Source organism: Amphiura filiformis, chromosome 14 (assembly GCF_039555335.1).
Source record: "Amphiura filiformis chromosome 14, Afil_fr2py, whole genome shotgun sequence".
NCBI classification, from domain to species: Eukaryota; Metazoa; Echinodermata; class Ophiuroidea; order Amphilepidida; family Amphiuridae; genus Amphiura; species Amphiura filiformis.
Window position 1 is genome coordinate 16,575,487 of NC_092641.1, and position 12,605 is coordinate 16,588,091.

The window sequence follows — 12,605 nt, forward strand, 5'->3', positions numbered from 1 at the left end:
TTGGATTGTTCTAAAGATTTTGGAGTATACATGTATATCCTTCACATCACTGACGGCACAAGAAAAACACTAAGAATTCACTACAAAAAATATGAAGCTATTATTAGGTAACACAAACACTCAATGTAATGGAATTAGTTTAACAAAGACATTAATATAAAGAACGGGGGAAATTAATGTAAAAATCTCACCATTATTATTTGAAATCCCCACATCCCTGGTATACTTGGTTACAAATTTATATTCTTTTTATTTATCCATCTGATTTTGTTTTTTGTTATTTATTTTTTGCTCCTTGATTGTATTTGTCAATATCTCAATTTCATTATTGCCGACTTTGGTTTGATTTGATCAGATAACGTCACATATCAATTTGATAATAATTTACCTTTATGATAATATAGATAAGCTTCAGGAAGTCCAATTAATATAGTTTGTGGTGATACCTTTACTTGCTTTTAGTTCATTTCCAAGAAATTGCACCTACACGTCTCACTCACTCTGTCTCTAGCAGACATGTCTAATTTGATTATTTCCATTTATGACCAGCATGCTGTTTATTTTTTATTTTTTATTTTATTTATAACATTCGGCCGAAGCCAGGACAATCCCAATAGTGCTCAGAGGCTACTAAATTCAAGGGATGCCATCCGGATATGACGGGAAAGAAGGCCGATTTTAGATGCAGGAGGAAAACCGGAGCACCCGGAGAAAAACCTGCGAGGACGAGCATGGATCGGCAACCAAACTCACATGTGGCGCCGCAGGGAATTGAACCCCGGCCACAGCGGTGAGAAGCGAGTGAGAAGACCACTACACTAACCCGCCCTCCCAAGTTTCTGCATACTTTCATCATCTTCCTCTCAGCCTAATTAACAAACTTTCATCCTACATTTACTGTATTTGTTTTCTTCTTTGTTGTTTTCTCTGTTGTGTTCTACCTAATAAAACTTCTGTATTCTATAAATACAAAAAAAAACCACCCCATTTACTCAAAATAATTTATCATCATGCTTTTTATTTTATCATACCCAGCAAACAGGGTTTGATTTACTTTGAAAAATTTGTGTAGCAATTTTAAACGAAAACCTTATTTAGGTGATGTTCTTATAATATTAGCATATGTTTACATTGTAAAAATTGCTATACAAGCTGAAATTTGTGTAGCAGGTTGTCCAAAATGGGGAGCATTTTACTCCATGACACCAGTTAAATCGAACCCTGCCAGCAAACACAAAAATGTTCTTAAAACGTTATATACACGTTTTGGTTTTATTCAAAATTTGGATATTATTTTAAAATTATTATGAATTCTAAACTCTTTTTTCAAGAAGCATCAAGTCAAAGCCTTCCAATGATTTGCTATGCACTGGTTTCTACCCATCTGATACGTAGTTAATATGCCTACACACCAATGAAATATACCACTTTTTCAGGATCATAAAATACTGTTACTTTAATTAATTATATATGCGACTAATAAAGATTACAAATAAATTGTAATACTAGTATACGACATCATTAAATTAGCCAGGTATTACTCATTGAAATAATACAAGTAGTAGCAATTAATCAATGTAAGGATCAATTAATTAATTAATTGGTCTGGTTAGTATTACTTTGCATGAAAACACCTGATAAACGTGGGTGTTGGAAAATAATCTGCTGGGCTAACTGGCTAATACATTACATAATTTTATACTTTATTACTTTTTATTTACTGCTCCTTATTTTTTCTTTCATAATTTCCTTATTTTCTTTATTTCATAATTTGCTATAAAATTATTACCTAATTTAATTTCTTTCTTACTTTTATTTACTTTAATTTTACTTTTGTTAATCCTTCTGTTCTCTTTCATTTCTTCTTTTCACTTTCTTTCTTTTCTTTCCTTCTTTCCTCTCCTTCTTTCTTTCCTTACTTCTTCTGTTGCTTCTTTCATTTCTTCCATAATTTATTCTAATCCTATTCCATATTTCTGACATTTCCCTCAACCTCCTAATATCATCTGTAATCTAATGAACTTTGACTCTCAAAAATCCCCATAACACTGATGTGCCTACAGGTTTCATGAAGCCTGTTACCACAAGCACTGAAACACAAAAGGCGTGTTACGTATACCACAAAACCCTGAACATTTCAGCATACCTACTTGTGAAATGAATGCCTTTAAAAATATGTAAACATATATGTGAAAATTTAGTTTTTTAAGTGTTTTGGGGTGTGATGTCAATATTAGTTATCATAACATACAAGTATTTTAGAGAAGTAAAAAAACAAAACTATTTAATACATTATTGCCTGCCGACTTTTAACAGAACTTTCTCAGAATTGGTGTCGATTTAAAGCTCATTTTCTAATCTTAACAGCCATATCAGAATCTCAAAAAGTATAATTTATATAATATGTTCTGGGTATGTGAGAACGGCCACATAAAAAGTTGGTAACATACATGTATGCACAATATACATTATATTATACATATCTATATACAACAAAGTTCAACACACAACTACAAACAATGCGTGGAAAACATGATATAAATAGCACAGCAATCAACAATGCACTGGTGGTAAAAAAAACAAGGTCAAACGTAACAGGTCAAATATCAAAGGTGATAGGTCACAGGTCATATAGTGATGTGATGATGGTGTGATCAAAGGCTGTGATACAAATGCATGCATATATTTTTTTTTTTTTGGAACTGATAGTGCTAATCATTGTGAAATGTGAAACATTTATAGCAAGCCAAATGTGCTAGTAATTATACCAACCTGTTTTCTTAATCAATAAACCAGGTTTATAAATGCAATTCTTAAACACTTAAGAAAGTTTCTGCAACCTTATTGGTTCTTAGTCAGATGATATAACATGTTATCACACACTTTAGCACATATGTGTCGATGTGATACTTGTACATGCTATTTGAACCAATCGGTAATCCAGGGTTTTCAATTAATTACACATTTGGCTTGCCATAATTGTGTGCGTACTACAGCCATACAGATGGAGAAATTCAAATTGAAATGAATGTGCTACAAAGATGCTAGATCAAATATCTCATCATTGAAAAAGTTTGCTATCCTGTGTTTGTGAAGTTACAACAAACATGCAAATGCACACAGCCTGTCGCACTTGAGATTGGATTAAGAATTTCCTTCTCTCTTCAGTAAGTAAATAGTTCACATGATTTATTGGGTGTGGCCTTCTTTTCCTTGTTCTTCATCATCAATTCTGTTTCTTTATTTTCTTTCCATAGGCCAGCATGCTTATATCTAGGCCTTGTAGCCTAGTTTGAACATTTTGCTTGGGCCTGGTCCCATTAGGACCCAAGTGTGTCTCCCCATGGAATGTTGATTAAGCAAAGCAAGAACACATCCCCACAAATATGCACTACTATTTCTCTTTTAGTCAACATCCTCCTATCTTTTTAATTTAACCTAATTTAAGTTATTTTTGTGTTACTCCCGTTTCCAGAAAAATACAGCAGTTTTTTGGATTAAAAATGTTATCTTGTTTTGCCAAATGGAACAGCGATATCCTAATCCTTTAGTTAGAACTAACTGGCAAATAAAAGCCACATTTAAATATTTTTGTAATTTGAGGGAGAATGAGCCAAAACATGCAATGTTGCATAAATGCAGACGCAGAATTCAAAGACTTTAAGCAAGTCTTAGCACTCAAAATCTTGAGCATGGGCTAAGAGTTTGCTCATAATTTTAATATGTCATGTTAATTTTGTTTATAAAAGAGATTCGAAAATGTGTTTTCCAAAAATCAGATTGCATAACCTGAAATTAGTCTTGATTGTTACACCATATGAAAAACATCCTAAAGTGCATGTTTTTGACTTTATTTTCCAGAATTGACCAAATATTAAAATTTATTAACTAATTAGAGAATAAGGATTTAGCTATGTTTCATTTGGCAAAATAGGATAATATTTTTTAATCCAAAATAAATATTGCTGTATTTTCTAGAATTGGGAGTAATTACTAGACATACAATTAGCAATAAAAACGAAGTGCCATATATGCATGTTTTTACAGAAAACAGAGAGGAGAAACAGATGAAATATTCTAGCAAAACTTTCAGATAGGAGCCTTATTACTTGTATCTTAAAGAGAAAACTTAACACTACCAACACAATTAATAAAGTGATTCCCACACAGGAAAGTATGCAAGAGTGTGGTTTTAGTTGTGTGTATAAAATAAAATCTGATTCGAGTAAATACCTGTACAGTATACGTACAAGCTACTCTTCTAAATTTAGGTGCAAATTATACAATTCAACTGATTTCAGAAGTTGTGTTTTGAACCGAACACCAAGTAAGAGTGTGGTTTTAGTTGTGTGTATAGAAACTGATTAGAGTGAATATCATACAGTACAAGTTACTCTTCTAAATTTAGGTGCAAATTATACAATTCAACTAATTTCAGAAGTTGTGTTTTGAACCAAACACCAATAGGAAATATACACGACCTCAGTCATATGTGACACAGTTAGCTACTATGGTCAGTTAGAAAACCTGTTGTTTTTTACACACCAAATGCATTGTTCATTAGCTGTGCATGATAATAAATTGTTAGTCAACCATGGGACCGCATATGACAGATTTTGTCCACAACTTGTGGGGAACGATCACAAGTGGCTTGCCTCATCACTGCACTATTCATTATCGCTTGATTATTTACCAGCTTTTAGATTAGATTAACCCCATCAGAACTACCTGCCGATTGGCCAAAAAGAAGTTTTCATTATCAATTGGACCAATCGGCAACATTGTTGGAATAATTTTCCCACGCCAAAAAAAATGGGGTGAATTATTTGCAAAGCTCCATTCTGATTGGTGATTAAAGTGAAGATATCACGTAATTGACCAATCAGAGGCAATGTTAGATCAGTAGATAGTGCTCAGGGAGTTAATGAATAGCTGCTTTATCAGGTTTGTAACTAGTTGTGGTACTGTTTCATAAGTTGCGGACAAAATCTGTCATATGCACCATGGACCATCTCAACAAAAAGTGATCAATTGTGAAATTATGAATGTGATTTGTAGAGATGGTCCATATCAAAGGTATATTGGGTTAGAGTTAGTACAATGATAAAGCATGTTCACTAGTCTCAAGTTGATAGTCTTAAAAGGGCATTTTGTGATCCACAGCCTCATCCCCACACTTTTCTAAAAAAAAGGTTGAGATTTTTATATGTGTACCACTGGAAACATCTGGCTACATAATGCTTATGTACAAAAATGTACAGATTTAATTCATTTTTTAGCAAGAATATCACAAAATTTGAATTTCGTTCTGGTGTGCCAGTACATAATTCAACACAGTGGTCTATGGAGCAGTGTAATACACATAATCATGCCTAACATGCAAACGCAAAATGGGAATTGGGAATAAGCTTTTTCTTGGATATCTATTGAAAAATGACATAAAAAGAGGATGCTAGGATCATAAAATACTCCTTTAATGAATCGTTTTGCCATTGGAACATATTTTTAACAAGAAAACAAGATATTCAGCTTGATAGTTACTAGTGAACACTACCTAACACTGTACAAAGGTACTAACATCACCCAAATGTCATTCACCAAAGTTCTAAATCAGAGCACTACATAGAATATCTATTGACCTGAACCTCTGGGGAATGAGAATGTGAGAGTAGCTAGTAGATGTCTGTCCAGTCTGAAGTGGGAAAAAGTTCTACTCCATCAATACTGCTGCTTTGCCTATGGTAGGAGTGTGATTAACATTGAATGTGTTTACTTAGGTCACAAAGCAGTGAGCTTGAAGGAGTGCAATGAGTTGCCACTTCAGACAGGACAGAGTATATGAGGTGAGGAAAGGTTAAGCATACCCAAAGCTCTTGCAGACATGGCAGAAGACAGGTCAAGCACATTTTGATACGTAGGTTTGTCCTCTGGTGCTACGGCAGAATGAAGCGACAGACTGGGAACAACAGACGAGGGCGCTGTAGAAATGGCCGTAGTAAAGTCGGGTTTGTTCTGATAGACCGGACTAGCCGACCGATCCCCGCCACCGCTTGCTGCTGAATCCCCTAGCAATAACGCCGAGTCAAAAAATTGGGGTAGAAAAAAGTTATGGTCGTCAAAGCTATGTCCCGCTCCCGCCACCTGATTTTGCACATTTGCTAAGCTCTGTTCTAAAGAGAGTTCGTTTGTGTCGCTTAAGGAGCGCCGGAAAGGATTTGTTTTGGCGAGAGTTTGTTCTCGGGGAAGGCACTCCATGTCGTAAAGTGGATTAAAGTGCCCTATGTGTTTGTCTGAACCCGATGTTGATGATGACGTGGTTGTAGTACTAGTGTGTATCTGACCTTGGGATGCGGTGCTGTTACTGCTGCTGCTGTTGCTGCTGCTACCCTGCTGCTGCTGTGATGTTGCTGCGTTTGTCGGTGGTCTAACCCTGGGCGCAGTGTGTGGTGGGGGCGGTCGGTCATATGTCGCTCCAGGTGATGAGTCACCATCTGAAATAGAGGTGGGGGTAAATAGGGATGGAGACAATAGACACATTCTTGGGTTTCAACTGAGCATGCTCAAATCATCGTCTGCACTTCTCAATATGGTCCTCAAAGTGTGATATATTCAAATGGTATTATGGTCAGCTTATGGAGAAAAGATGGCCGACACCTCAAGCAGAAAAGCTAACTAATTAGTTATGTAAAAAGAAGGTGCACTTAAGCTGGTAATCTGCAAGGTCAGTGCAGAATGTACAGCAAATTAACTGTAAGGAACCTAAGAGAACAAACCAAAAGATTCACAAAGTGCATGTTTACACTGACCACTCTGTATTTTTACTCGGTATTACCTGGTGACCTACAATCCGATTCAGGCAACAACCACCATGTTTCTTAAAATAAGGGTTGTGGGGTGTACCGGAAGTACTGAAAATATTTTCCTGACCCCCAAGCTGCTTTTAAGGTCACGATGTGATACATAAAATGTACATAAAAGAAGTTCAATACCCAGCAACCGTTAACCGTTGTGTTTCCACTGGCAGAAATACCGGGTGTCACACCGCATGGTCTACCTCATGAGGTGGATCACGGTTACCGGGTGTCCACACCACATCCCTCTGAACCGATCTGTTTCCACTGGGCACATTCAACGGTAACACTCTAAACTAAACCGCATTACCCGCAAAACGTTCCTCAGTAGAAACACACAGAAAGTCTCATAAACGTAACTAGTTTCATTTCACAGCTACCCCCCTCACTGCCTGTACTGAAACTGGAAGAGAGTCGTCAATGTTTTAAACTTAATCAACATATATAATGAATCAACCTCTTGGTTTCTTCTCCAAGACATTCCCAATTTCATCAACATTTCCCCCCATTCAGTCGTGGCACTGTAAGCCCAGAAATTACCAGCAAAAGAACAGCCAACATATTGAAGTTCATTAATTAATTCTAGCTCTATTTTACCGATTGCAGTGCTCAGCTGAAATTCCCAGAAAGCATATAAAATAAGCTATTCCAGTTGAAATCCATACACCCCCTATGGAAGACATTACCTTAATCTTCCACACAGGGAGTATAAACTTCCAATAGAGTTTACCTGAATGGGTGACTCCATTTGAAATCTATACCCCCTGAGACTAAAGTCATATCTTCCATAGGGGGTGTGAGGATCGCAACTGGTATAGCCCGATGATTAAATTAGCTGCTTTACTATCACCAACTTCAGCATATAGTTGCACATGATTAACACATTGCACACAGTAATGGCTACCATAAATCACATGACAAATATTAATTATGATATGAAAACAGTTATAAATGACATTTTTGTTAAACCTCATTTGAAAGAACTTTTTAAAATCAACATTAATTTTGATGCACAGGCTCTAATGATATAATAAATTTTGTCATTTGTTTTCACGATGTTGATTTACAAATATTCTATTTTAATACGACCGTGTCAATTTTGCTATCTTTCAATTTCCTCTTAGCCTATTTGTTTATATATTTGTGTTGAAACAGGATAGCATTGATATGTTACTAACTTAGTTTTGCTTTGGGAAGAGAATTAACAGTAACTAGAAATAGATATGCAGGGCTAGATTTATAAAAAAAAGTTATCCACCATTCAAATAAATTCTTATAGGTTTGAGGATGACTTCCTTCAGGTTGAGCCACTCTCGATGCACTGCAATACATGTGTTGTGAACATGAAACAAACAAAACAAACCCATTACTACTCAATCCTACCTTCCTTATTCCCATAATAACCCTACCGTATTCTCCGTCCGCTCCGCCTGCCACTTCCTCATCGTCGCTATTCAAGTACCTTCTCGGGGGCAGAATCGGTAACGGTGACGCCGTCACCACAGCGCCATTGATCCCTTCTGTCGAGTGCTGCTGTCTGTTGTCCCCTCCTCCTCCTCGTCTTGGAGGTGGCGGAGAACTGGATGGGGAGTTGTGTGGGGAGTTGGTGACCCTTGGGGGGACATTGGGTTGTGTACTGTGTTTATCCTTGGGTTTGTCTTTGTTGGGTGCCGCGTAGACAGGCTCCGATGGAGAATGACTAGCAGGAGGAAGCTAAACGGGGAAAAAGAATGATTTGAAGAAATATTTATAAATGATTTCAGAATATGCCATCAAATGCTGTATTCTCTCTACGGCCAATAAAAAAAATTGTTTGCTTGCCCTCAAATGAATTTTAAAAATTGGGTCGGTCGGTCGGGATTTTTTTCCCCTTTTGTTTTTTTTTATTTACTAGCAAACTCTACTGTTCAAAATATGAAAAATCAGACAATTTTGGTGTCAAAATGAATCAACTAACATTACAAAACAACTAAAATGTTGAACACAAGCTCTAAAATACATTTTTTATACATCTTCAGAATGCAAAAATTTGAAAAGAAAAACAAAACTTTTTCAGAAATTTCCAAAAATAGGGTCGGTATTCTTTTGTACAGTAAATAGGAAAAAACCCTTTTTTCTGATTTCCAAAATTAGGGTCGGTAGGTTAAGAGCAAGCAAACATCTTTTTTTTTTTTGCCTAATTATGTACTTTCATGTGGCCCTTATTGTGTACAAGTCCCTGGGTGTTGACCTTTGACACTTACCTCAAATTCTTCTTCTTCATCCAGCCCATCATCATCTTTGTCTTCATCCATCAGCAACACTTCTCCTCTATGCCTCGGATTGAATGGGTCCACTACAATGGTTTCTGTGCCTTTGATTTCACACCTACAGAATGGACAACCTTGACCGTCACTGTCCTGTGAAATTGAAAAGAAAACATTGAGAATTCGGGTAAATCAGAGTGGAGCAAGACTTAGCGGTGTTTGCTATAATACCGAGACAAATAAAGCTGACATACAAGAGGAATGGTATTGGTTCTGTAAAGGAGATCCCAAGACTTTTTTTTTGTTTTTCCATTTTTATTCACCTGTACTTGGGGCTGGTGGAAGGGAAAAAAGAACATACAGACATGGTCCACTAGACTCCATCTTAATTACGGTAACCAATATAGATACGAGATCCCAAGACTTGATATCATGGGGTATCATTTCCACTTCATGTGCAGGATTTTTCTTGGGAGGGGGCAAACGCCCAAAACTTTTGTTTTGATATAATAATTGGCCGTAACTCAAGAACTGCAATACCTATGAAAATATAAATGTGATTACTGGCTTCCTTGACTCAAGTGTTCACTTTCATAGTGCAACTGGACAAATTTGGCACCTGCCATCCTACTCATTCACCTTATTCAACAAAATGATTGAAGACTGAGAAAACACACAATGCAGATTACAGAATGGAGTAGGTAAGATGCCATGTCCATAGCTTTGCAGGAGTTTCGGACTAACAATCAACACATTCAAAAAATACAGTTTTATTCTTTTATTTTTTACTTAAAAAAGTGAAGATTGTAGTGAATGATCAGTCCTTTATCATGTGCTTGCCACTATCTACTTTATAGTAAACTATACATTGCTTGAAATAATATAAAATTATTTTAAAATAAAATGTGCATGTAAGTTGAGTTAACATAGCGAATTAACTAACAACTGCAGTGTATTTCTTGATTTTTATAATAAGCATGGGTAAAAAGCAGTAAAGACAAAAATACAGAACAATTTGGAGTAATGAATTAAAGAGTTGACAGGAGTTATAGGAGTTAATGTGTTTTGCTGTTTCAGTGTGCATGTTCTCACCATTGATGGTTTGGTGAACTGTCATGTAACATGGATGTAAGCGTGATCCTAAAAATGCCTTTCACGGTGACCCAAACTATTTACAAGACCTCTTCTGCATTGACGCTGGCCTTCCCTTTTAAAGGGAATTTTTATTTAAACATTTTTTCTTTTCTGTAGGCAGTGTGCATTGGGCTATTCCATTTAAAATCCACACTACCCCTGACTGTGGAAGAGTTTGGAAAATCTTCCACAGGGGGAGTAAGAATTTCAAATGGAATGAACATATTAGGCACCTCCATTTGAAACTCACCCTCCCTCTGTGGAAGAATAAGAGTGATTTGTTCTCACAAGGTGGATGAAATTCAAATGGAGCTGCTTAATATGTTCATTTCATTTGAAATTTGAACTTTCCTGTAGAATATATTTCCCAAATCTTCCACAGGAGTAGTGTAGTGCAATTTAAGGCATATTTTCCTGATCAATCCTCATTTAACATTTCATATTTTGTTTCCAAGGCCATCTACAGGAAACAATTTTTGCCTTTGATTTTGTGGTGTGTAGGGGTGCGTTTGTAAGCACAAACAAATGAGGACACACACATGAGAATTAAGTGTGTAACAGTGGATGAGTAACCCATGAGATTACAGAATTCATGTAAAAGATATAATGCATTGGCACTGGCTGATCTGTACATGCAACAATGTCAGCAATGTAAATTTGGATGCACCAAAAATGTCGCTTTCTGTATTTCCCAATTATCCATCAGTAATATAAAGAGACAAGTAACAACAAACTAATTAGATGAAATTAGGTCAGCAATGTAAAGGTTGGACAGCAGGTGTGTTCAGATGACCAAGAAACACTCAGGGTTGGAACCTCTGAGTGAGCGAGACAAAGGCTGGACAGCAGACACTATCTGTGTTCAGATGACCAAGAAACACTCAGGATTGGGACCTCTTAATTGTACCATTTTTCTCCTGCCAGATTGCTTTGCTAGTAAATGTTGATGTAAATTTTTTTTTAAACCTACCATTCCGGGCTCTTAAGTCACTCATTTTTCACAACTTTTTCATACATTTTAAATTTAAATGAAATGTTAAATGAAAGTTACCAACAGGAAACATTGAAAATTACAGTGTGTATCTGAAGTCAAAATCATCATAATCCTAAAGACAGTTTAGAGGGTAATTCTGTTAAGATATTTAATTCAATTTAGTTGTACAGGTGCCTCCAAAAGGGGGCGCTAATTAGGAAGGGAGGGGGTGAAGTACTAAATTAATAGACGGAATAACGTAATCTTAAGGGTACTACACCCATGTGGTAAATTTGACAATTTTTCCATTTTCTCAAAAAATAATAACACACTGGTAACAAAAGTTATGTATATTATTGGGGCAAGGAATCAATTACTACACTGAAATTTCAGTGACTCAAGACAAGCGGTTCAGTATATATGATAGGAAGCGAGGTACAACCTAGCGGTACCTTATTTCTTATCATAAATAACAAACCGCTTGCCTTGGGTCACTGAAATTCTAGTGTAGTAATTGGATTCCTTGCCCCTATAATATACATAACTTTTGTTACCACTGTGTTATTAGTTTTTGAGAAAAATGCAAAAATATACACAAATTTATCGAGGGGTGTAGTACCCCCTTAAAGACATGTAAGCTGATCTTATATCCCATTAAGCCATTCAATTTGATATCTGCCATACATGTACCCCTGTGGAAGATTTAACTTAAGAAAAAGCCTTCCATAGAAGAAGAATTGACTAGGGTTAATTATTTTGAAACCTATACTCCCCTGTACATCTCCCACAGCTGAAAATATTTCAAGTGGAAGTTACCCAATTGTCTATTCTATTTGAAACCCATACTCCCTCTGTGTAAGACTTAAGATAAATCTTCCACAGGGGGAGTGTGGATTTCAAATGGAATTGCCCATTCTGCTTGTTAAGGAATACAAAATGACACTAGATAAAAAAATCCTAGAAAACAGATAAAAATAACCACAATGTTACAATTTCTCTATAATACAGGATATGGCATGGAATTATTCAAAGAAATTTGACAAAAGGTTTATTTTGTACCAAACTAAATGTTATCTTACATGATCAATCTGCTATAAGCCTGACTGTCATAGCCATGCATAGGTCAATAATGACAATCTATGTTACATGTCAACTAGGATGTACTTCTGTATGATTGTAAGCATATAAATAGACTGATGAGTGAAATAAATAGCTGCCGTTTATAATAACCATGGAACTATGCGGACAAATTTGATGTCTAGTTGTACAAAACTAAGTGCCAAATACATCAATCTGAAACTGTAACAAGCCTAACTGTTACAACCATATATAACATTCTATACTATGATCAGCTCGTAATAGGCGAGAATTATTCAGATTTTGTTAATGTTACTGCCCGAG

General features: G+C 36.0%; 1 protein-coding gene across 1 annotated transcript in view; it reads right to left on the bottom strand.

Annotated features, from left to right (window-relative positions):
• Window positions 1-12,605, bottom strand: part of LOC140169774 (uncharacterized) — an 80,855-nt gene that overhangs the window by 32,721 nt on the left and 35,529 nt on the right. Inside the window, exons 6-8 of the mRNA XM_072193078.1 lie at window positions 9,095-9,250; window positions 8,261-8,564; window positions 5,865-6,491 (exon numbers count right to left, since the gene is read on the bottom strand). Coding sequence (XP_072049179.1) covers window positions 5,865-6,491; window positions 8,261-8,564; window positions 9,095-9,250 — 1,087 coding nt within the window. The remainder of the gene's footprint in view (window positions 1-5,864; window positions 6,492-8,260; window positions 8,565-9,094; window positions 9,251-12,605) is intronic.